The 26,558-nt window shown below is 35.7% G+C and overlaps 2 protein-coding genes across 2 annotated transcripts; both read left to right on the top strand.

Moving 5' to 3' along the window:
• The first annotated feature begins 10,586 nt into the window (after positions 1-10,586).
• On the top strand, positions 10,587-11,996 carry LOC136804039 (uncharacterized). Its single transcript, XM_067060780.1, has 2 exons — positions 10,587-11,524; positions 11,747-11,996. Exons 1-2 carry the CDS (start codon positions 10,606-10,608, stop codon positions 11,956-11,958), a joined length of 1,131 nt encoding a protein of 376 aa, XP_066916881.1. The 5' UTR covers positions 10,587-10,605; the 3' UTR covers positions 11,959-11,996.
• Positions 11,997-15,902: 3,906 nt separating this feature from the next.
• Positions 15,903-25,414, top strand: LOC136803978 (uncharacterized). Its single transcript, XM_067060709.1, has 5 exons — positions 15,903-16,404; positions 16,893-17,207; positions 17,790-18,371; positions 20,558-20,902; positions 24,669-25,414. The coding sequence occupies exons 1-5, from the start codon at positions 15,940-15,942 to the stop codon at positions 24,990-24,992; spliced, it is 2,031 nt and encodes a 676-aa protein (XP_066916810.1). The 5' UTR covers positions 15,903-15,939; the 3' UTR covers positions 24,993-25,414.
• Positions 25,415-26,558: the final 1,144 nt, after the last annotated feature.

Raw genomic sequence — 26,558 nt, 5'->3', positions numbered from 1 at the left:
TTGTCTTGCGAACTTGATTCAGGTAACTTTCATCCTTGTTGTTGCGAATACATCCTGTAGATGACTGATGTTGTTTTTTCTGAAAGCTAGATTTCCTAGCGTGACTAACTGAATGACCAAGTTAAAAAAATTTAATTTTTTTATATTTGAGTATTAAAAAGGCATGCATTCAAATAATAAAGGTTTAAAATTTTTCTCTGGGCTAGTTAGTAAAATATCTCAAATAGGCTCTGTGATGGATTGCAAGGCTGAAAGCCACATGAATATGGTTCATCCTATAAAAGGAAGTTTATTCTATAGTGGCCTATCTTGAAGTGAAGGTGGTTAAATAAAATGTTTTTGGCATATTGATGGAACTGATAGAGGAGGGAATATCCTATCAAAGGCATTTATGCATTAGTAGAGATGTGTATACCAGACATTCTCTTGTCAATGTTTTCGAAGTTAAATCAAACAGTCAAACCCTGGTCAAACCAGACTCTCCCACTCGAAACAATACAATCGATACATTTTTTCATTGAAAACAATGACCAATCGATGGTTTAGATATTGATTGGTTCCGACAATGGATAGGTAATCAAGCCTATTCCAAAATCTTGAGTATCCATTGATCATCAATCGAATTAACAATCGATTGAACATGAAATGGTTTAACCCTTTAAGACTTTGCGTCCCCGGTGAGTGTCCCCAGCGCAAAAAAGCAAAAAAAAGTTGACGTTGTCCAATTCTAATGAAATTACGAATATAACGCAATTAAATGGTGTAGAATTGAATGGCGATATTGTTTTTTGTGTATTTGGGTCTTACAGGGGGTAAAATTGGGGATTTTATTTTGGGCCCAATTCTGGGCTTTTGGGGCAAAAAATGACCCAAAAATGAAGTTTCTCCAATTTCGATGAAACTTTCCACTTTTATCCAATTTTTCATGTAGAAGACACGAATATGAAACTCAAAATTCTTCAAAAGTCCTGAAATACCCTCAAAAACCCCAATTCTGGGCTTTTGGGGCAAAAAATGACCCAAAAATTAAGTTTCTCCAATTTCGATGAAACTTTTCACTTTTATCCAATTTTTCATGTAGAACACGAATATGAAACTCAAAATTCTTCAAAAGTCCAGAAATGCCCTCAAAAAGGGGGTTTTGGGCCCGATTCTGGGCTTTTGGGGCAAAAAATGGGTTTATGGTCCAATTTTCCTCTTTTCAGGGTTTAAACAAGACCCAAAAGTCGAGCTTCTTTAATTTTAATGAAACGTGAATTTGCAAACATTTTTATTGAATAATTCAAAATTACACTCAAAATTAACCCCAAACTTGCACCCGTAAAATGTTTTTTTGTCTAAACATTAGGCTGTCAGTAATAAGAAATAATAATCAGAGAGTCCAATTTTTGGACCTACCTCCGGGTACCCCGGTGGAGGTCCTTTAAATTAACCCATGTCCGTCCGTTCGTTCGTTCGTCTGTTGCCAGCTTTTCTCGGGATTGGCTCATTAGTTTTTTCTGATTTTTTGCACAATGATGCAAAATGGCAATGCCAAAAATGTGACGGAGCCCGATTTTCGGAAAAAAAAATTTTTCCGGCCGAAAATGCCGGAAATATCCCGGAAAAACTGGTTTTTTGGCACTTTCTCGAGATTCTGTCATTAGTTTTTTCTGATTTTTTGCTCAAAGATGCGTATTAACAATGCCCAAAACATGGCCGAGTCCGATTTTTGAGAAAAAATTTTTTCCGGCCGAAAATGCCGGAAATATGCCGGAAATCGCCGTTTTTCTGGATTTTCATTGGACTTTTTCCTTATAATTGGTTGTTTTTTCATTCTAAAAAATTATTAATAGCAATACCCACCGTCGAGTATGTTCCAATTTTTAATGAAATTGATTTTTAAAGCCGGAACTATTCAAAAATCGCCGGAACAACCTATTTTCGCCGGAAAGACAGTATTTCTTGAATTTCTCGAGCTGTACTTTATATTTTTTTATGAAATTTTGCACGCTGATGCAAAATGGCAATACCTAAAATGTGACAGAGCCCGATTTTCGAAAAACATTTTTTTCCGACCGAAAATGCCGGAAATATGCCGGAAAAACTGGTTTTTGGCATTTTCTCGAGATTTTCTCATTAGTATTTTCTGATTTTTTGCACAAAGATGCGTATTAACAATGCCCAAAACATGGCAGAGTCCGATTTTTGAGAAAAAATTTTTTCCGGCCGAATATGCCGGAAATATGCCGGAAATCGCCGTTTTTCTGGATTTTCATTGGACTTTTTCCTTATAATTGGTTGTTTTTTCATTCTAAAAAATTGTGACCCTCCAAACGATTTGGAGTACATTAAAAACGAGACCGGTCTTGGTGCGGTCGTGCTCGTGCCGCTTTCCGACTGGTTAATTGTGCGTGTAAAAGTTTAAAAAAGCGGCCAGAAGACCGCACAGTACCGTATGGTCCGTGCGTACAAAACGCCAACTAAAGCGGACGATGGTGCGGTCCCCGCCGACTAAATCGGACGATGGTGCGGTCCCCGCCGTTTGTTTATATTTCATTCAGTTGCCGTAAGAATTTCAGCCTCCAGTTCAAGCAAGCAAAACAACAATTTGTTTCTGGACACACAAAAAGAACTTGCGATGTTCGATGTTCGATGCTCACATGTGAATTCTTGAGTTCAATTTTGTTTATTTTGCCGAACGTTATAAAATCGGCGAACAGTCATGTAAAAAACCATTCCGTAAAATGTATGCTGTTTGTTATGATTTCTCGTTTGCCGGCAAACGTTTCGAACGGCAAAATGTCCGCACCATGACCGCACTGAATACCGCACTTATTCAAATGGTGCTCTTTAGTGACCGATCGAGTGCGTTTGAATGGATTTTTAGAAAAGATTTTTGAATGATTTCTGGCCGATACAAAGCTATCATTTTACCGCACGGTAAATCGTTTCGCCGCTTTTTTGCCGCACATTTTATCGATCTGTCCGCACCAAGACCGGTATTATTTTTAATGTACTCCAAATCGCTTGGGGGGTCACAATTATTAATAGCAATACCCACCGTCGAGTATGTTCCAATTTTTAATGAAATTGATTTTTGAAGCCGGAACTATTCAAAAATCGCCAGAACAACCTATTTTCGCCGGAAAGACAGTATTTCTTGAATTTCTCGAGCTGTACTTTATATTTTTTTATGAAATTTTGCACACTGATGCAAAAGGACAATACCTAAAATGTGACGGAGCCCGATTTTCGAAGAACATTTTTTTCCGGCCGAAAATGCCGGAAATATGCCGGAAAAACCGTTTTTCTGACATTTTCTTGAATTTTCATCCTTATCTTCCTCTGATTTATTGCAATGCTCAAAACATGACCGAGTTTGATTTTTGAGAAAATAATTTTTCCGGCCAAAAAAGCCGGAAATTTCCGTTTTTGCAGATTTTCATTGGATTTTTTCGTTTCATGTCTTTGTTTTTTTCAAACAAAAACATCATTTGTAAGGATGTCCACGATTAAGCATGGTTCAATTTTCAATGAAACTGATTTTGGTACAGGAAAATCGCCAGAACAGCCGAGAATCGCCGGACTCCATGAATTTCTCGAGTTGTTCTCGTATTATTCTGCATTTTCATACCATTGTTCTCATTTTCCAATTGTCTTATTACATCAATCTTCAGGTAGGTCCATTCAGCATGTAGCTTGTTCTAATTCAACCTGCTTTTAGTCCCAAGGTTACTACAGTATTTTTGCTGTTTCCAAACAAATTCTATGGACTGAAATAGTTATATAACATTTTTTCGTAAACCCCCTAGTTTTCGAGATAAACAAGTTTAAAGATTTTTATTCCTATAGAAAGCACTGTTATTGGCTGGAAGTGCTGAGCTATTTATGAAAATAGACAGAAGATGTTATAAATGTGTGAATGTTTTCTGATAAAAAGAAGCATAACCCAAAAATAAACATTTCCTTGGATTAAAAATCCAAGGAAATATTTATTTTTGGGTTATGCTTCTTTTTATACTTTTTGAAATTGTCTGGCACTGTTGGGTTTTCTGATAATGTTTTAGGAAATGAAGATTTTTGGAAATTTTAGTTTGATTGCCAATTTTTCCAGATTTTGGTTTAAAAGTCCAACTTGGTGCATACTGTTTCCATGGTAATGAATGCAAATATTGCAGTATTGAAAATCACTTGCAAAATAGCTGTAAACATGTCGAGTTCCAGCGAGAATGAATCCGAGTATGAAAGTGATTTTTTCTCCAGTGGTGATGAAAATGAGTTGAGTGATAATGATGATGAATGTGATTATGATTCTGAAGGTGTTGAGAGCGATGAAGCACCTTACTGAGTTTGGAAAGCCAAGTATGGAATTTGACACTGATGTACAGCCAAATGACCTTGTTGAAAAGATTCTTGATGATGAGTTCATTAACAAATGTATTGACTGTACCAATGCACATGGTCGTAATGACCCGGTGTATACAAAAGAAATTGGTGTTATTGAAAAAACTGAAAAAGGACGATCCTTGATTCGTGGTTTTTTTGCTTTGAAATGGCATCTATCTCTGATACGCTACCCCCAGAAAAAGTGGGCCGGGAGTAGTGATACTTAAAAATCACAAACGGAAGTAAAAAAGGTCATGACTTTTATTAAATTTAAATCATTATTGAAACATTTTCGGGTGACAGATGCATATAATCTACCTGAGAGATCATCGGCATCTTATCATTTTTGACGTCAAATAAAATCTGTACGGTTGTGCTCTTGACAATGCAACAAAATGGCGAAAACTTCTGAAAATCTTAACACGGAAATTTCATCAAAATATGGATCCTGCACCCCAAATAAATGCTTTATAAATGAAATAATACGGGATAACGATGTCTTGCAGTGTAGGAAGTGCCAAAGATTCGTTCACTATGCCTATTCGGAGCTTCCAGCCTACCAAATATAATTGATTTTCTTCAAAGGTTACATTTATTACAAGTGTAAATCTATAGTAGTATACTTTAAAAATTTGTTGCAACCTGTTTACTTCAGTAGATTTTTATTGTTTATATGATGACGTCATCCCAAAACTCAAAACGTTTTCTTTTATTTTTTACTTAACAGGTACCGAATAAACGGGGGACGTATATATTAATTTGCCCCCCTGTGAAAAGCCTGTTTTCGGAAAAAAAAAATTATGAATAACACTAACAATAACGTGCGCCACCGCACTGGGCTTCAGTATTTTCCAATTATTCGAAGGCTCAATCGTAATATTTCAAATTTTTAGTATTAGGCAGCAAAAGATTTACTTTTAGCATTGAGGGTTCCAGCTTGCCCCAAAGTTTTAGCCTCCTTTCGCGAAAGCTAGTCCCCAGGCTCAAAAAAATAATTTTCACCCAAAAAACACCCCCGTCCAGGTATATTATTATTATTGACCGAAGGAACAAGTGTACCAAATTCCACCGAATCGGACAATTTTTGAAGCCTGCTTGTCTAGTTTTCGGACAGACAATCAGGCACACAGACAGAGATTCTCAAATTACAGCTCAACTGAAGTTGAGAACTGTTTAAGGGAATAAATCAATGTGAGCGCAGCGACACCCGAAAACTTTTATCTTTTGCAGAATTAACTACATTTTAAGAGTACTTTTATTTCCGGTACACAATTTAGTTCCCGTGAAATTCTTCAAGCCTTGAAGACCGCGAAAAAAAGTGAAAACGTAGGAAGTATATCATGGTTTATTTATTCCGCTCTAGTATTTTCTCTCGGTCTTATCAGGGAAAGAAATTTTGGCGGATTCGGTAATATTTTTGTTATTTTGTGGTTTCTAGAATATAAGACCAAAGGAAAAAAGATTAGATTAGAAGAAATAAACCCGATATAAACTCAATATTCACTGAGATAGTTGTCCATGTTGGTGTTTTGACTCGTGAAATAATTTTCGCGGTTTTCAAGCCTTGACCTGAAGAATTTAGCGGAGACTAATTCTTTTGACAAAAACCGCGAAAAATTTGTTCCCTTAACTAACTTTTTCCATACCGACAAAAAGAGAAAATTTCTGGAACAGCAACGACAAATGAAAAAAGTATAAAAGCAGCTTTTATATTATCTTTGCTGACACGCAATTGACAACATATTCTGCCTCGCAAGTAGACCATCGCAAGTAGACCATCGCAAGTAGACCATCGCAAGTAGAACATCGCAAGTAGAACATCGACATAGGAATAATAATAACATTTAACATTTATTGTTTCTTAGAAGCCATCTGCATTGCCGCAAAAAATAAAAATAAATACATCATAGTTACATAACACCCGTCACAATTCCGTCTAATTTTATATTCATGGGTTTTATGAATGCCGAAAAAGTCCAAAAAAGTACTGCTGAGGAACGAAATTATCTTACAAATCTTCGAAATACTTTTTGGACTCAAAATTCGACATAATTGCAGTTGAAAAACAAAAAAATGCGCTTTATTAACATTTTCAAATCGTCTTACTGGCCTGAAATGATTTTTTTGCTGCCTAAAAAAATATACTTCTTGAAGTTCAAAGATTTCATAATAAAGTAATGAACGTTAGAATTCCGCACTCTCAGAAATAGCTGGGAGACCCGACTTCTCTGTCTGTGTGGTTTCAAAAAAATATCAAAGTATAGACACAGTATAGTAGCCGGGAATTATACAAGATGCAAGAATCAATCGCAGAATTTGATTGGCTAATATTTTATTGTTATGATTTGATAAACAAAAGTATGACGTCAAACAGCTCTATTGTTTCAAGAAGTGGCGCGAGCTTTTAAATTGTTTTGAAAAGACAACGGTTTTTTCTTTTGTGATTTGAAGTGATTTGAATTGAGTCAATAATTCCATACTCTGTATTTTAGTGAAGTTGTTGGGATTTTGACAGGATAGAAATATTTTTGTAACAGAGTATGGTCTCCAGACTCAGAAAATGGTCTACACTTTGAGGTTAAACTTTTAAACTTTTTAGTCGGATTTTCTATACTTAATGCCGGAAACATTGTCTCATGTTAATAACCTCATAGAGTACACGTTTTTTTTTAAGAAACACACTTTTAAGAAACAGGAGGCTCAGAATGCCTAAAAACTATGAAACATCTAAGAAACATGCTGAAGCTGAGAATGAGAAAAAACCATTTTTTTAATTAGTTTTTTTTAAGAACACTAGAACGTATAGAACACTAGAACATATAGAACACTAGAACGCATAGAACACTAGAACGCATAGAACACTAGAACGTATAGAACACTAGAACGTATAGAACACTAGAACGTATAGAACACTAGAACGCATAGAACACTAGAACGTATAGAACGTATAGAACACTAGAACGTATAGAACACTAGAACGTATAGAACACTAGAACGTATAGAACACTAGAACGCATAGAACACTAGAACGCATAGAACACTAGAACGTATAGAACACTAGAACGTATAGAACACTAGAACGCATAGAACACTAGAACGTATAGAACGTATAGAACACTAGAACGTATAGAACACTAGAACGTATAGAACACTAGAACACATAGAACACTAGAACGTATAGAACACTAGAACACATAGAACACTAGAACGTATAGAACAATAGAACGCATAGAACACTAGAACGTATAGAACACTAGAACACATAGAACACTAGAACGTATAGAACACTAGAACGCATAGAACACTAGAACGTATAGAACACTAGAACGTATAGAACACTAGAACGTATAGAACGTATAGAACACTAGAACGCATAGAACACTAGAACACTAGAACGTATAGAACACTAGAACGCATAGAACACTAGAACGTATAGAACACTAGAACGTATAGAACACTAGAACGTATAGAACGTATAGAACACTAGAACGTATAGAACACTAGAACGTATAGAACACTAGAACGTATAGAACACTAGAACGTATAGAACACTAGAACGTATAGAACACTAGAACGTATAGAACACTAGAACGCATAGAACACTAGAACGTATAGAACGTATAGAACACTAGAACGTATAGAACACTAGAACGTATAGAACACTAGAACGTATAGAACACTAGAACGCATAGAACACTAGAACGCATAGAACACTAGAACGTATAGAACACTAGAACGTATAGAACACTAGAACGCATAGAACACTAGAACGTATAGAACGTATAGAACGTATAGAACACTAGAACGTATAGAACACTAGAACGTATAGAACACTAGAACACATAGAACACTAGAACGTATAGAACACTAGAACACATAGAACACTAGAACGTATAGAACAATAGAACGCATAGAACACTAGAACGTATAGAACACTAGAACACATAGAACACTAGAACGTATAGAACACTAGAACGCATAGAACACTAGAACGTATAGAACACTAGAACGTATAGAACACTAGAACGTATAGAACACTAGAACACATAGAACACTAGAACGTATAGAACACTAGAACGTATAGAACACTAGAACGTATAGAACACTAGAACGCATAGAACACATAGAACGCATAGAACACTAGAACGTATAGAACACTAGAACGTATAGAACACTAGAACGTATAGAACACTAGAACGCATAGAACACTAGAACGTATAGAACACTAGAACGCATAGAACACTAGAACGCATAGAACACTAGAACGTATAGAACACTAGAACTTATAGAACACTAGAACACATAGAACACTAGAACGCAAAGAACGCATAGAACACTAGAACACATAGAACACTAGAACGTATAGAACATTAGAACGCACAGAACACTAGAACGCATAGAACATTAGAACGTATAGAACACTAGAACTTATAGAACACTAGAACACATAGAACACTAGAACGCATAGAACGCATAGAACACTATAACACATAGAACGCATAGAACACTAGAACGTATAGAACACTAGAACGCATAGAACACTAGAACGCATAGAACGCATAGAACACTAGAACGTATAGAACACTAGAACGTATAGAACACTAGAACGCATAGAACACTAGAACGCATAGAACACTAGAACGTTTAGAACACTAGAACGCATAGAACACTAGAACGTATAGAACGCATAGAACACTAGAACGTATAGAACACTAGAACGCATAGAACACTAGAACGTATAGAACACTAGAACGCATAGAACACTAGAACGCATAGAACACTAGAACACTAGAACGTATAGAACACTAGAACGTATAGAACACTAGAACACATAGAACACTAGAACACATAGAACACTAGAACGCATAGAACATTAGAACGCACAGAACACTAGAACGCATAGAACATTAGAACGTATAGAACACTAGAACGTATAGAACACTAGAACGTATAGAACACTAGAACGTATAGAACACTAGAACGTATAGAACACTAGAACGTATAGAACACTAGAACGTATAGAACACTAGAACGTATAGAACACTAGAACGCATAGAACACTAGTACACACTATATAACACTATATAACTATAACACATTTATTATCTCCTTAATAATATACTTCTCATACGTGATAAAGAACCCATAAGATAAATGTCTGCAATATGTAACTTCTTACACCAAGTCTTTCCCCCAATAACAAGGCAACAAATACTGAAGGTAAAGAGAAAGATCAAGATGAGCAATGTGTTTTCGCTAGACTGGATAGACTGGAGAAGAAGATCGTCGATCTTGTAAACAAACACGATGTCGTTAAAGGATCCAAACAACAACAGACATACGCTAGCATCGCTAAAGATGAGCTAAAGAAAAAAGACTACGATATAGAATCAAAGCAACAACAGACATACGCTAGCATTACTAAAGATGAGCTTAAGAAACAAGAGGTAACGATCAAGAATTTCATCAAAGAAGAGAAAGAAGAAGAACGATGGTTAAACTTAACAAAGTACAATATCATTGTTCACAACCTCGGAGAGAACAAACATGAAAACCTAGAAGAGCAACGTGTAGGTGATAAGGACTATGTTGAAGAAGTTGTACAAAACCAAATGGGATTAAAGGTAAACATCGTCAACGCAGAAAGAATAGGAGCTCGGAAGGACGAAATGTTCAAAACAAAAAGATGGCAACGTGTAGGTGATAAGGATTATGTTGAAGAAGTTGTACAAAACCAAATGGGATTAAAGGTAAACATCGTCAACGCAGAAAGAATAGGAGCTCGGAAGGACGAAATGTTCAAAACAAAAAGATGGCGACCCTTGAAAGTCGTGCTAAAGAACGAAGAAGAGAAACGTCAGATTCTGGCATCAGTCCACAAATTAGAGAAAGACGAATTTAGAGTTACAGACGATTTCTCGAAGAAAGAACGCGAAACTATTAAAGAATGGCATAGAAAGGCTAAGGAGAAAACAAAATTACAAATGAATGGCAGCTGGATATATAAGGTTAGAGGAAGTCCTCGGACAAAACTCTACTTTAAGAAGATCTGTAACAAACGTGTTACTGAAAATGAAATATTGTAAAGACGACTGGTTAAAAGGCCCACCGTGCGCCTACAACTGTAAGATTGTAAAATGTTAAGCATGATTATTTCATAGAGGTCGATAGACCTGAGTCATATATTACTGTAAATTAAATTATCATCCTCTACAAAACATCCAGGCGGGGGTAGATATGATAAAACGTAAATCGCAAACGCTTTGGTCTCCTGGATTTAAAATGTGTATTGATGAGGGGCGTATCTGCAGCAAGAGTAAACGAAACAAATTTAAGATAAGAATGGGGTGGACCGTCAATAAAATTGCTGATCAGGGAGAACTTGGTGGATATTACACATACAACCACTTGGTAAAGGTCGGCAAGCAAACGTTCACAAACACGGGCTCTGGAAAAAATTACAACACCGTTGAGCAACTTTTAGAGGGGTTAAAACATATGGGAAGACTTGTGGTGATGGATAGTGGATTTCCAACTATTCAACTTTTGAAAGATGCAGTTAGCATATGGAACACCAGAATCATTGCTACTGTTCGTGGAAATACGGCCCATCTTCCAAAGAAACACAGCTCATTTCTAAAGAATACCAAATCCTTTGTCAGAGGATACTCACAGTCCCTGCATCACGAAAATTTGAATTTGACATATTGGAACGATAATAATGCAGTTTGCTTCCTTGACAATGATGTTGATTCTGCCAGGGAAAACTGGTCTTCAATTGAGGTGAACGGACAGGCCATTCAGACTACACCCTCAGTGGTTTTGTATCGCCAGATTTATGGGATGGTTGACCGTACAAACCAACATCAAGCATACTACAACAGCGAGTGTCGTAGTGTTCGCAAACAGAGCCGAGTGCTTGATTCGTTAATTGAGACATACGCATTGTGCAATACCTTCACAATCTGGAAAAATCTTCATTCCATCACGGAAAAGCAACGGCTATATTCGAGCAGCGAGTTCAGATTTGCTGTTATTCGTAACTGGTACGCAAAATGCAGAATGCACAATAATAAAGACAAACTGTTACGAAACCCATCATCAAATGTCTCAAAAAGAAGAAAAGTTGCAATGAGCGTGTTATCACCTCGTAAAGGTAAAAGTAATAAAAAAATTAGTTTCTCCTAAATTCCTGAAAAGCGTTAAAAGGTTTCATCTTTCCCTCTTGCTTGTTTAAACTACAGTCACATAATTACTTTTTAGATTTTTAATCTGTATTTTGGATCTGTTTAGCTTGTCAAATAGTGTTTTAGTATGATCGTGTCACATTATTTAGAAAAAGTGAATATTTAAACAATTACACTAATTCATATTCAAGGTCGACATTCAGAAGCTAAGCTCACAAAAGACGACGCTCCAAATAAAGAGCAAAGATTGCGCTGCCGGATTTGTGGAGCAAAAACCCGCACAAAATGTGACAAGTGCTACTTGCATCAAAGCGTTCAAAGAAGAACTAACCAAGGCATGGATGGAACATCCATTGCGCTACGAATCAAGATCTTTGTAATTGTAGACGATAGATCGGTTTAGAGGCCCTCGTGTGCCTGGACTGTAAATCTTCATAAAAAGTGCTCACAACCGAACGAACCACTTGCTCTTTGCTCATTTGATCAACGAGATTGTTGGAATGAATACCACAAAAAGCGAGAATTTGATGTTGCGAGCAGCCAGTCTCAAGATGACGTTTGAATTTGATATTGAGAATCCTATTTCGTTAAAGCTTTTAAAGTAATTTATCGTTTCTATTCACCTTTTGGTTTTAAAGGAATAGATTCTATGAGAATATCAGGGTGAGATTTTTGGTTTAGAACGATATTGGTCTATAGAACTAAATAATGTCCATGCTCAAGCCAAAGTGCACTCACTATTGGCGTCAAAAAACGCGTACATGAGAGTGTTTTCATTTGACAAAGATTGAGATTCTCTGTATCATCGGTTTATACAACGATTTTCTATCATACACTTTTGTATATAATTTCTAAATACATAACTTGTAGTTGATTTTCATAACTGTTACTTTTGGTGCATTTTCCTTACAAATGATTTATTGTTTGAAAAGTTTCTATTACTTTTCATTAGTGTATTATTAGTATAGTATATATATACGGAATATATGATTGATATAATTTAAATAACATTTTAATGGTCATTCTGTATATATTTTTCGTGTAAACAATATTTCGACCTACTTGGTGCAGGTCTTCGTCAGGTCTAAACAATACAAACGGTTGAAGGCGCTACCTTGACTTTTTTTGACGTCAAAAAAGTCAATGTAGTGTCTTCTCCCTAATGTGCGAGAGCATTGGCTTCCAAAACCTAGATGTCACATACTGACCATCGTCTAAATTAAGACCATGGTCACTATGTGGCGCCGTCTGACGGAATTGGATTTCCAATGCCTCTCGCACTTTTCTATCAAATTTGTTCTCTTCAGTCTTTAAAATGAACAAAAGCCGACTACCACCTAACAGTCACCCTGGTGTGTATATGATAGAATGCGAATGTGGTAAAAGATATGTTGGCGAGACCGGGTTAAAGATATCCACACGTATCAGCCAACACAAAAAGAACGTTGAAGATGAAAAATGGGACATTTCGGGTATAACTAACCATGCTAAAGACTGTACCCAAGGACTTAATTGGAACGAAGCTAGGCTTTTAAAGACTGAAGAGAACAAATTTGATAGAAAAGTGCGAGAGGCATTGGAAATCCAATTCCGTCAGACGGCGCCACATAGTGACCATGGTCTTAATTTAGACGATGGTCAGTATGTGACATCTAGGTTTTGGAAGCCAATGCTCTCGCACATTAGGGAGAAGACACTACATTGACTTTTTTGACGTCAAAAAAAGTCAAGGTAGCGCCTTCAACCGTTTGTATTGTTTAGACCTGACGAAGACCTGCACCAAGTAGGTCGAAATATTGTTTACACGAAAAATATATACAGAATGACCATTAAAATGTTATTTAAATTATAATCTACATTCGTATCAAAGTATGACACTAAAGAAAATGATTGATATATGACTATTAACTGGTATTGTTGTAAAGTTGTTTTTTATGTGTGATAGGAATTTAACTATCATTTTCATCAATATTATTTCATACTTCTCTGTTCAATCAAATTATGTTACATAGCTTTCTAGGGTTAACTAGACAACAAGAACAGGTTAGATGAACTTAATTATACCCCTGTCTCACCAGAACACATTATTTTTAGCTGATTGGGGATTTTCGAAGTTCTGATCAGAATAAATTAAAATTTCTAGCTGAAACATGCTCTCAGAACACACCGGAAAAAATGATTTTCATATTTTACAGGAAAAAGTTGGGGGGCGAAAACCCTCTCTTTGAGGGTATTTCAGAGCTTTCGAATAATTTTGAGTTTCATTTCTCAACTTCAGTTGAGCTAGAATCTGAGAATGTCTGTGTGTCTGTGTGTGTGTGTGTCTGTCACCAAAACTTTGGGGCAAGCTGGAGACTTCAAAAATGGTCCGATTGGGCTGAAATTTTGCACACTTGATCCTTGGGCAAATCCCTGGGGGTGTTTTTTTCATTTTTTCAAAATTTTAATTTTTGGGGCCTGGGGATGAGTTTTTCGCCAAAACGAGGCTAAAACTTTGGGGCAGGCTGGAGACTTCAAAAATGGTCCGATTGGGCTGAAATTTTGCACACTTGATCCTTGGGCAAATCTCTGGGGGTGTTTTTTTCATTTTTTCAAAATTTTGATTTTTGGGGCCTGGGGACGAGTTTTTCGCCAAAACGAGGCTAAAACTTTGGGGCAGGCTGGAGACTTCAAAAATGGTCCGATTGGGCTGAAATTTTGCACACTTGATCCTTGGGCAAATCCCTGGGGGTGTTTTTTTCATTTTTTCAAAAGTTTGATTTTTGGGGCCTGGGGATGAGTTTTTCGCCAAAACGAGGCTAAAACTTTGGGGCAGGCTGGAGACTTCAAAAATGGTCCGATTTGGCTGAAATTTTGCACACTTGATCCTTGGGCAAATCCCTGGGGGTGTTTTTTTCATTTTTTCAAAATTTTAACTTTTGGGGCCTGGGGACGAGTTTTTTACCAAAACGAGGCTAAAACCCAAAATGCTATAATTTTTCTTAAGTCATTAAGTTTACAATTGGGCCTACGAATGATTTCAAAGATACTGAAGTTGAGCCAGTGCGGTTAGCACGTTCGACAGTTTCGTATTCTACATGAAAAATTGGATAAAAGTGGAAAATTTCATCGAAGTTGGAGAAACTTGATTTTTGGGTCATATTTTGCCCCAAAAGCCCAGATTTGCCCCCAAAAGCCCCCTTTTTGAGGGTATTTCGGGACTTTTAAAGAATTTTAAGTTTCATTTTCGTATTCTACATGAAAAATTGGATAAAGGTGGAAAATTTCATCGAAATTGGAGAAACTTGATTTTTGGGTCATTTTTTGCCCCAAAAGCCCAGAATTGGGCCCAAAATCCCCAATTTTACCCCCTATAAGACCCAAATACACAAAAAACAATATTGCCATTCAATTCTACACCATTTAATTGTGTTATATCCGTAATTTCATTAGAATTGGACGACATCGACTTTTTTTTGCTTTTTTGCCCTGGGGACACTCATCGGGGACGCAAAGTCTTAAAGGGTCGATCATCTTTATAATTTGCCAATTATTTAATCGATTTCAATGATTATCCATTATACCTATCGATTATATTACTAGCTAAAGAATATGCCACTATCTGAACTAAACTTATCACATTTTGGACAGAGCATTTCCGTTCGATCTTTTACTACCATCGGAATATTTCGTGAATGAGCTGAACCGCGAAAATTTGTCCTATTAAAGTAATTGTTTTTAACAAATTGTATAAATATATCTACTCAGAACAACGTTTTTGTATTAAATATAGAAACGTATAATTCTTCACAAACGCAATCGAGAAATTGTTAAATGTTTTATCGTTGGAAACTTCGTATTGAGAAGTAATCATCCATTCTGTTAGCACCACTTTCTGCTCCAATGTGATGATCTGATAAGATTGAACTTAGTAGCCTTAGTAGTAGCCTAGAATACTTAAAATCAAATTTGAAATGCAGTGGTTCGCCGCGCGAACCTTATTTATACCGGGTGTCCCAGAAAAAATTCCCCCTCTTTGAAGTGAAACGAGCTCTATAACTGTTATAAAGAATAAATTCTTTTGCTTTAGAAAGAAGAAGGATAAACTTAAATACCCTCATTTTTCGCTTTTTTTTACCATTACTTTTTATCTACTTGACTAAATTCGACAAATGACCCCTTAAAATTTAAGTTTATCCTTCCTCTTTTGAATGTAAAGAAATGATTATTTAGAAGTTCATATAGAACTCGAGAAAATTCATTTCAAAGAGGGGGACTTTTTCTGGGACACCGAATACCAAAGTTTGCGAAGTAATCTAGTAAGGCCTTGTGAATAATTGCTCTATAAATTGTGATTTTGTTGTTTTAGATTATAATTAAATCTAAAGTGGAAATTTAATAAAAAATGGATGACAATTTAAATAAAGTTGCGGCAGGAGAAACATCAACTTTAGTTGGAAAACGAAAACTCAATGAGGATTTTATGAAAGAAGAAGAAAATGAACCAAAAGTTTCGAAGAGGGACGAAACTATTGAAGCAAATAGTACCAATGACAGTACTGAAATTGTGAATATATCAGAATCGAACAAAATCAATTCTGTATCATTTGACGAAAGTACAGAAAAAACGGACATATCAAAAGTGGACGATTTGCCTTCGGCTGAAAATGTTAAATCTCATCCAGCTTCGGAGTATGGCAGCGTTTTACGATCACAACGACCTTTGCATTCAATGGGGATGTACAAGGGGTATGAACTGCATGGAATTATACCAGAAAATGTTGTTGCGGCTTTTAAAAGGGAAAAGAGTTTGACTTTACGTAAAACTAGAAAAGAATCGAAGTCAAAAGACAAATCTGATTGGAAAGAAGTAAGATTTATTCTAATTTTCAAAATTTATTTCAACCAAAATTTTGTATCCTTCTTAAAGTCTGATCCTATCCAAGTGCTAAATTTCCCGGTGAAATCTAAGAAGATTTTTTTATGTCAAAATACATCTTGAAGATCGTATTCCCTTAGTTCATCTAAAAAGGGGGAGGGTTTATAGGCTGTCAGTGGTGTGTTTTTTATGTTTTCCCAAATTCGAAGTTTGATTTTTAATTTTTGATTTACAAATACAATGCAATGCCTTCAGCCTTTCCTTTTTCACCGGTAGAATCATGTTAGGATTTTAAAAGGGGTAGCATCAAAATTTTAAAATGGGGAGAACCTAGGGTAATGGGTAGCTCAGGATAGGGGGGGATTAGTGACCCTTTCTGAACTATGAATAGCCCAGCCCCTCCGCCACCTTGATAAGCTGGTAATGAATCGTCAGAAATTTTAACTTTGTTTGAACTTCTAGTTTAAATCTTATTTTAGAAAAATAACCTATCCAACAAAATCTTCAACGAATCGATCGAAAATCATTGCCGACAAAATGGTATCGATCCATTGACACTGCTCGAAAACGGACGAGAAAAAAAAAATCGTGACAATAGAATCGATAATATCACATTAGATCTGCATAAATATCCAAGAAGTCAAGTCCCTATTGATTTGATGAAAATGTATAGTAGAGCTGAATTTAAATGGGCTTGTCCGAAAAAGTTCATCGCAGATTGTGAGAATAAAAGATTGGCTTGGTACCGTCAAAAGGCTGACGAATTGACTGACAAAACTCCAATTACTGAAAGGGTAAGAAATGAAAATATAAATATAGTGACTACGCGCTTTTCTTATATAAGAATATACTTTATAAGAATATTCATGATGAACTCGGCCCGAAAGAATTAAGAATAATGCTAAGAATATCACCATCATAGGGTTTGGCAGCAGAACCTAAGAATGCCTTTTTCAGAGCATTTTCAACTGTAAATTGCTATTTATTTCCAAATAAGGCTCAAAACTTTCACAAAAATGCAATTTTATTCTTTATGTATGTATTACATGTAAAATTTAAGTTGAATTTGGATCCTAACCTAAGAATACCGTAATGATAGTTTAGGAGTATTTTCCCCAAAAAGCTAAGAATATCCATGATGAAATGGAAAAACACTATTCTTATAAAAGAGCGTGTATAAGGCCAGAGGGTATGTAACTATGGCGAAATTTTCGATTTTCGACCCTCTTATACACTTTATAAATGGAAATGTTGGCTTGGCTTGAGAGTACGCCTTTTGATCTCTTAACCCCAATTGGTTCAAACGTTAGGTTCAGAAGTTTTTTTTATTACATAGTTTTCATTTTGTACCTAATGATGTTCTTAATATTTTTTAGAGAGTGTCATGCGAATCATTCAAATATTTCAACGAAATGATTGAGACTTATTGCACCCAACATGACATTGATTTGAAATCGTTCATCGAAGATAAAAACAACAGAAAGGATAAGAAGACAATGAGAAGCCACCAAAATAATGATAAACCAAAATATTCAAGCTCCTCTGCTTCTGCAGCAAACTCTACATCTTTTACTGGAAATTTTAGCCACGATTTTACATCGGATTCTCAAACAGAAGGTTTCAAGTGTTTTGAGAGAAGCTCCGGTCAGACATCAAAGAACCTTGATATGCCTTCCACCTCGAATGCTAATTGCCACGAACTCGACACAAAACCTTTAATCAGCCAACAGACCATGAATCAGGCTATAAATATAAATCTTAATTCAGATAAAGTTTTACGAAGCCAAAGACCTCTTGAAATAATGACATTTTATCAGCTTGAAGAATTATCTGGTATTGTGCCTGAAAGTGTTATTGTCGCTTTTCAATACGAGCAGCGAAAGTTTTTAGAGAAGAACTTGAGGAAAGAATTGAAGAAAGCCTCGAAGGGAGCCGAGAAAAAGATTGCAAGACGAAAGGTACACGTTTTTTTTTAAGAACTCAGCTGTCACACAACGTTGTTTCAACGTTCATTCAACGTTCATTCAACGTTATGTGGACGTTGTGAACGTTAGATAAATGCTGAAACAACGTTGCGTGTCAGCTGGGAAACACACTTTTAAGAAACATGAGGCTCAGAATGCTTGAAAACTAAGAAACATGAAGTTCCAGAAAAATACTGACATAACAGCTAGAAACATTTGAGAAAGTCAGAAAATCACTATAGAAGATAGGAAAGTTTATTAGACTATTGTATTAACGACATGCGTCCTTTAAAGCTTGACAAAGTTTATAAACATGTAAGAAACATTTAAGGCTCAAAAGGCCGATTTTTGAAGAATAAAACTAGTTTCTTAAAAAAAATAAATATGTAACAACAGAACACTCGTCATTGGCCGTTTTTACAGTCGAAATGAATCATGGGTAATCTGAGGACTAATTGTGCCTCCATAACGGCTTCCCCTTGGCTAGACGCAAAAACATCCAAAAGCTTAAACCAACAGAAAGTTTTTGTAATAGTGCGGCGGTCCGGATTACCCATGATCCATTTCGACCGTGAAATGGACTGTAATTATCCGTGACGACTAGTCCATTCAGGTCCATTCACTAAATTTTTGTTTCATTTCTCGCTTTTTCTACGACCATTTATTGTTAATTAGTACCGTTGAAAAAAAAAAATCGATTCAAAAGAGGAAGGAATCAGTGACGTTTTAAATTTGATACATGGGTACTTTGAAATATTTTTCAACTATTTTTTTAGAGATATATGCACGTTAAGTAAGTGCCTTTAGATAAAACGGGGTTTCCGATTCCAACGAGCAAGAAATTTATTACAGAGAAAAACCTAGTACTACTACTAACTGCCCTTAAAGGTTTTGTTTTTACATAAGTGTTCCCGTTTTATAATAGACACATATTTCATATCAGGACAGTGTCTTGCTATTGTTAAATTATGCTTTTATAAGGCGAGACCGAGAATTTAATTTTTCAATTTATCCATAAATTCAGACTTTCTGTGCCTTTTTATTTTCTATTTTGCATTTTTTGTTAAGATTTCCCTACCTTTTTAGGAGATTTTATAGATGAAATTCTACTTTTATTTTTATTTTTTGGCCGACCGACCGACCCTCATTTTTGGGTAGCTTGGCCCGTAAAACAACCAACTAAATTTGGCCTCGCTTAAGCAAAAAATTGTTTTTCTTTTCCTCTTTCTGATCAATCTTGTTCCACATCCACGTCATTACATTAAAATTGACGAATAAGCAAACGTTATCACTCTTATTCTCAACTTCAGTTGAGTTAGAATCTGAGAATGTGTGTGTCTTTGTGTCTGTCTGTGTGTATGTCCCAAAACTTTGTGGCAGCCTGGAGACTTCAAAAATTGTTCGATTTGGCTGAAATTTGGCACACTTGTTCCTTGGATGATTATCTGGGGGTGTATTTTTCATTTTTTGAAAATTTTGATTTTTGGGGCCTGGGCACGAGTTTTTCGCCAAAACGAGGCTAAAACTTTGGGGCAGCCTGGAGACTTCAAAAATTGTTCGATTTGGCTGAAATTTTGCACACTTGTTCCTTGGGTGAATATCTGGGGGTGTTTTTTTCATTTTTTGAAAATTTTGATTTTTGGGGTCTGGGCAAGAGTTTTTCGCCAAAACGAGGCTAAAACTTTGGGGCAGCCTGGAGACTTCAAAAATTGTTCGATTTGGCTGAAATTTTGCACACTTGTTCCTTGGGTGAATATCTGGGGGAGCTTTTTGTATTTTTTAAAAATTTTGATTTTTGGGTTCTGGGAACGAGTTTTTCGCCAAAACGAGGCTAAAGCTTTGGAGCAGTCTACAGGCCTCCAAAATGATCGGATTTGGTTGGGATTTGGCACACTTGTTCATTGGGTGAATATCTGGGGGTTTACAATTGGGCCTATGAATGATTTGAAGCCACTGAAGTTGAGCCCAGTGCGTTGCGCACGTTCGACTATTTAAAAACCTTTAATTAATAGAAAGGACAAACTTTTCATTCAATTACATTCTTTTATACAATTACTACCCTCTTCTTATTAATTTGTTTACTGATCAGTGATTCCACTTAATCTTTTGTGTCAAAAAATGTGATTGGCACATATTGTTGCTCCGTAAAAGTCAAATCAACCTTTTCTGTCTCTATCTAGATGGTTGAAATAGCCAACAGACTCTTCAACGAATTAGTTGAACAATATTGTGTTGAAAACAACATCGACCCAATGAAACTTCTCGAAAACGAAAGCGAAATCGATCCAAAGAAGCATCCCAATGGATGTATGCAACTGGCCAAAGATGTTCATGTGGGGTCTGGGATTGATTGGAATAGACTGCCGAGAAGTAAAGAACCACTTCATTTTATGCAATTGTACAGAGATTTAGAAATGAAAGATACGATACCGATCGATGTGTTCAAAGATTGCCAAAGGAAACGCGAAAAATTCAAACAAGATCAAAAGAAAGCAGTTCAGAAGCACAACCCTATAACTACACATGTAAGCAAAATAATATTTTTACGCTAATTAATTAAGTGAAGGCTAACGCTGTTAATTTTTTTCACGGTTTATTGCAATGCAATTTTTGTTTAGCCCCTGGTTGGCTCGAAACTTTGTAATTTATAGCCACCTTCACAAAAAGATTGACATTTTTTTAATCCATTGCAACCGGCTGTAAAATCGACCATCAAAAACTCTAGGAAAGAGCAGCTCTTGATAGCTGCTATCAACTAAAAAAATGTCTACTCTCTTTTTCTCTTATAAGAACAATAAGGCTCAAAATCGCCAAAATATAAGAACAATGCAAGTACAATGCGGAGCCCGGAATTACTCAATTTCAAGCAATTTTGGGGTCAAAGTAGTAAAATTGGGTATAAATCCCAATATACCACAATTTCACCATATAAATAAGAACATAAGAACCAAATTTCTGAGTCTCAAATCGCCAAAAGAAATAAGAACAGCTGAGCCTCATTAAAAATTTACAGGTTCTTATACAAAAAGAGTATTCGAATTTAAAATATATAGTATTTTTCAACCCTTCCCCATCTACCCCAGCTTCAAAAAAAATCCTATATATGACAGAAAAGTCAAAACTTTGTTATTTGTGATTTTATTGATTTGGATTCTGTTGGATTGCGATTTTGATATTTATTGACTTAAAAAAGTCCATTCACTTTGAGTGTGCAAATTTTTTCCCTTGGAAAAATTAAATAATAATATAACTGCATTCTTTTTCGCCGTTAAAACTTTTTTGCTTCCAACGCAGAATCCACTCTCAAAAGAATTTATCTAAATGCGCTGACAAACCATCACACTTTGGAGAACGTTTTACTTCAAAATAATGCCCCTCGAATAAACGCCCCTCCTTTTGAGGAAAATTCATTAAAGAACCCCCCCCTCCCAAAGAAACACCCTTTCGAATAAACGCTTCCCATCTAGAAGGGGTCATTATTTGAAACAGGTAGCTGTAAGGAAGTATAATATGAAGGAAAACTTAGATATACGATAATGATTGTATCCTTTTAATATACAAAATGATTTTGATCCGTTGCTACAGCCCTAACTTGAATAATAATGAGAAGACAAAATAAGGTTCCAATCATAGAGGTATAAAGAAAAGCAGGAGTTGAATGTGTCGGTAATTGGTCGTTAAAGTCTTTTGATTTCTTTTATAAAATTATCAAAAGAAATTCTAAGCTCGCCCGATGAAATAAGACTTTTTAGTAGAACTCAAGTTTGCTCTGAACATTCTAATAATCAGTATTGAAGATTCTAGCCTTTTAATATACGAAAATTAGATAATTTTATGTTTCATTTCGCTATCTGTTCAATTTTGTTTTGAAAAGATATTTTCTCAAGCCAGAAAATGAAAAGTTTTTTTTAAGCACACACGATTTCAGACTCAATTTGTAGACATAAAGTCGCTGGAGAATTTTGGAGGAAAGTATCAAGCAATAAAGTTCACCTTAAAGAAAACATTGATCGAAAAATCTGTTCATTTGATGAAGGATTGCCAAGTTTACAGGCCTTTTTTAGTCCAAATATTTTCTTACACTGATGTCAGAAACAATGAATCTCGTCTCATCTAATGTCTAAAGCTTAAATGAGCCAATAAGATTTCATCTATGGATAAAAGAGCTCATCGAGCATGCATACATCGTAACTTTTTTGACCTACCTCCGGGTACCCCGGCGGAGGTTCTATAAATTAACCCATGTCCGTCCGTCCGTCCGTCCGTTCGTTCGTTCGTTCGTTCGTTCGTTCGTTCGTTCGTTCGTTCGTTCGTTCGTTCGTTCGTTCGTTCGTTCGTTCGTTCGTTCGTTCGTTCGTTCGTTCGTTCGTTCGTTCGTTCGTTCGTTCGTTCGTTCGTTCGTTCGTTCGTTCGTTCGTTCGTTCGTTCGTTCGTTCGTTCGTTCGTTCGTTCGTTCGTTCGTCTGTTACCAGCTTTTCTCAGGATTGGCTCATTAGTTTTTTCTGATTTTTTGCACAATGATGCAAAATGGCAATGCCCAGAACGTGACGGAGCCCGATCTTTTGAGAAAAAAATTATTTGGGCAAATTTGGGCCAAAAACTGCCTAAAAATAGGGTTTTTTGGACTTTGTGCAAAATCCTGTCATTACTTTTTTCTGATTTTTTGTACAAAGATGGAGGGCAAGATTCTCTAAAGAATGGCTGAAGTGGTTTTTCCCGGAAAATTCTTATTCGCCTTAAAAAACGGATTTTCGTATTTTGGGGAAATTCTCTTTAACAAAATAAGAAAATATAGCTTTTCTCAATGTTGACTCATTATTTTTTTCTGATTTTTTGCACAATGATGCAAAATGGCAATGCCTAAAATGTGACGGAGCCCGATTTTCGAAAAAAAATATATTTGGGCAAATTTGGGCCAAAAACTGCCTAAAAATAGGGTTTTTTGGACTTTGTGCAAAATCCTGTCATTACTTTTTTCTGATTTTTTGTACAAAAATGGAGGGCAAGATTCTCTAAAGAATGGCTGAAGTGGTTTTTCTTGGAAAATTCTTATTCGCCTTAAAAGACGGATTTTCGTATTTTGGGGAAATTCCCTTTAACCAAATAAGAAGATATAGCTTTTCTCAATGTTGACTCATAATTTTTTTCTGATTTTTCGCACAATGATGCAAAATGGCAATGCCTAAAATGTGTCGGAGCCCGATTTTCGAAAAAATATTTATTTGGGCAAATTTGGGCCAAAAACTTTTTTCTGATTTTTTGTACAAAGATGGAGGGCAAGATTCTCTAAAGAATGGCTGAAGTGGTTTTTCTTGGAAAATTCTTATTCGCCTTAAAAGACGGATTTTCGTATTTTGGGGAAATTCCCTTTAACCAAATAAGAAAATATAGCTTTTCTCAATGTTGACTCATAATTTTTTTCTGATTTTTCGCACAATGATGCAAAATGGCAATGCCTAAAATGTGTCGGAGCCCGATTTTCGAAAAAATATTTATTTGGGCAAATTTGGGCCAAAAACTTTTTTCTGATTTTTTGTACAAAGATGGAGGGCAAGATTCTCTAAAGAATGGCTGAAGTGGTTTTTCCCGGAAAATTCTTATTCGCCTTAAAAGACGGATTTTCGTATTTTGGGGAAATTCTCTTTAACAAAATAAGAAAATATAGCTTTTCTCAAAGTTGACTCATTATTTTTTTCTGATTTTCTGCACAATGATGCAAAATGGCAATGCCTAAAATGTGACGGAGCCCGATTTTTCGAAAAAAAATATATTTGGGCAAATTTGGGCCAAAAACAGCTTAAAAGGTTTTTTCGGCCTGAATGGTTTAAGTGATTTTCGTATTTGGGGAAATTCCTTTTTACCATTTTACATTATTCAACACACAAGCTTTATTTTTCCATTCTGAATTTTTGTACAATTATTAGGTAGGTCCATTCAGCATGTTGCTTGTTTAATCGTAGGGCGAGCTTGGTTACAATAGCATACTTCTCCTGTTTCTTTATACCTCTATGTTGGGTCTATGTTCCAATAGCGTATCGCGTTGAATCCAAAAAACACCCCTCATTAAGTTCAAAACTCACAATATCAAAAAAAGGTAATAATTTCACGGTTTTCCAAGCATTTCGAAATGAACTATGAAATTGAGACCCGTACAAATTTCTAGTTGACGATAATTCACACTGTTAAAGTGACCTTGGTTTTAAATTATTTTATAAACGCCCCCTTCTAAAAAAAATTTTAATAAACGCCCATTCGAATCGAAGTAATACGTTATTTGATTTTACTTTCTAGAAAATATTGTGCGAATCGTACAAATATTTTAACGAACTGATCGAAGAATATTGTCAACATTATAACATCGATATGAACCAAATGATTTCAAATCGTGAGAAATCTTGGGCTGAAAAAAGGAAACATGTTTTCGATAAAAAACAACAAAAAAGAAAGGGGAAGAAACAACCAGTTGCCAATGAAAGTTTAGCAGGATATGATGGTTTTCATGGATATAACGAAGCAAATGAAGATTTTGGAGAGAATGAAAGATTTGATGAAGATGATTCGTTGGCTTTTGAAGACGAGGCTGATACAAGTGATCGCTTTTCCAATTTTTACTGAAAACATTTTTTGAGTGTAATTAGTTGTACAGCTGATGCTCTCGATGATGTTTTACTATTCGATAGGCTCCCTTATACGTCAAAGCTCCCTTATTCGATGAAAGTCCAATTCCCCTTGAAGATCGAATTAGAGAGCGTCAACTGTATCTTCATATGTTATTTTCTTATCATTTGGATAACTTCGAAACAAACTACTTTATTACATGAATTACTATGGAAGTATAACGGCCTTGAAATTAACACACATCAAGTTACTTAACTCGAATGAGCAGATGTAAACTTTAGAGTGAGCCTTCTTCGGTGTTTTTATTAACACGAAAATTTTCAATTCGTGTTAATTTCACGTCTCCTAATATTCATGTAATAAGGTAGATTTGCTGCTAGATTTTGATACATATGTAAGATACAATGCACTCTCGCTTATCCACACTTCTCTTATTCGAGTCTTTCTATATTCCAAACTTGTTTCCATTGCTGTCAAATTTGTATTGAATTTTCGTGAAGACCCCACTGCTCACGCGTAATTTCATAAATTCTTCAACTTTTTTTCTTCCAGTATTCAGCCTCAAGAGTTATTATATCTCTATCCAAATGGATAAACCAAATGATTTATTTACTTTTAGCAAGATAAAAATAAATGAAGAATCAAAGAAAACATACGAGAATATCAAGGTGCAAGTCAGGAAATGCCAACTTCAACTGGGAAACGATATTTCAATGAAGTATCCAATTCGACTAACAGAGACGTGAAAACTTCGAAAATTCTGAAATTGGATGAAACGAAATTGGTAGTAAGTGTTCCCAGTGAAAATGAGAAGAGCTCTGATAAATCCACTTCAACTTGTATTGTCAACGAAGGTGTTGAAGAAACAAACATTTCAAAATTAGATATTTCGGACTCATGTCAAAATGGCCCCAAAAAGTCTCGGAAATTTACCAACGTTTTGCGATCGGAAAGACCTTTAAAGTCAATGGGCATGTATACCAAATATGAACTTCATGGAATTGTACCAGAAAATGTGGTCGACGCTCTTAAAAAGGAAAAGAACCAGAAATATCGCCAGTTGAAGAGAGGAACGAAGAATTCAAAAGATCCCTCCAATATAGATACAAATTTAGTAAGATACACATTCTTTCTCTCCAATAGTTTTTCTTATAGCCTTTTCCTGCCGCATATTTTTGTTCCGGCTGCCGTGAATTCGAATGAGGACTTAATTTAAAAACTTAACTTAACCTTTTTTGGTGTTGCTAAGCCAACAGAAGCCAGTCTGAGATTTGATTTGATTCGATTTGAAGTTGGCATTTTTGAAAACGAAAAAAAAATCGTTACGTTATATAAAGATTTTAGCAACCTACTATGAAGATATATTAGACAGCCTGATTAACCCAAGTGAAATATTGCTAGTGAAAATTTCGCTCTATTTAGGGGGCCTGGGACCTTCGTGCTAACACATATGTTAAAAAGGTCGGGAGTAAAGTATGGTATTTTACAGCCAAAGAAAATCCTTTCATTTTAGCGCCTTAGAAACCTTTTTTAGCCAAAATAGGGGTCAATCAAAGGAGCTAG

This window comes from Clytia hemisphaerica, unplaced genomic scaffold (genome assembly GCF_902728285.1).
Source record: "Clytia hemisphaerica strain Z4C2 unplaced genomic scaffold, Clytia hemisphaerica genome assembly, whole genome shotgun sequence".
Classification (NCBI taxonomy): domain Eukaryota; kingdom Metazoa; phylum Cnidaria; class Hydrozoa; order Leptothecata; family Clytiidae; genus Clytia; species Clytia hemisphaerica.
Note: the sequence above shows the minus strand (reverse complement) of the source record. Positions and strands in the feature narration are given on the sequence as shown.

What these genes read in the sequence shown, in the direction of transcription:
- LOC136804039 (XM_067060780.1), top strand. Translation starts at nt 10,606, where the DNA reads ATGATAAAACGTAAATCGCAAACGCTTTGGTCTCCTGGATTTAAAATG. An exon ending in CGTGTTATCACCTCGTAAAG is followed by an intron (nt 11,525 to 11,746) that starts GTAAAAGTAATA and finishes TTCATATTCAAG; the next exon opens with GTCGACATTCAGAAGCTAAG.
- LOC136803978 (XM_067060709.1), top strand. Translation starts at nt 15,940, where the DNA reads ATGGATGACAATTTAAATAAAGTTGCGGCAGGAGAAACATCAACTTTA. An exon ending in ACAAATCTGATTGGAAAGAA is followed by an intron (nt 16,405 to 16,892) that starts GTAAGATTTATT and finishes ATCTTATTTTAG; the next exon opens with AAAAATAACCTATCCAACAA. An exon ending in ACAACCCTATAACTACACAT is followed by an intron (nt 20,903 to 24,668) that starts GTAAGCAAAATA and finishes TTTACTTTCTAG; the next exon opens with AAAATATTGTGCGAATCGTA.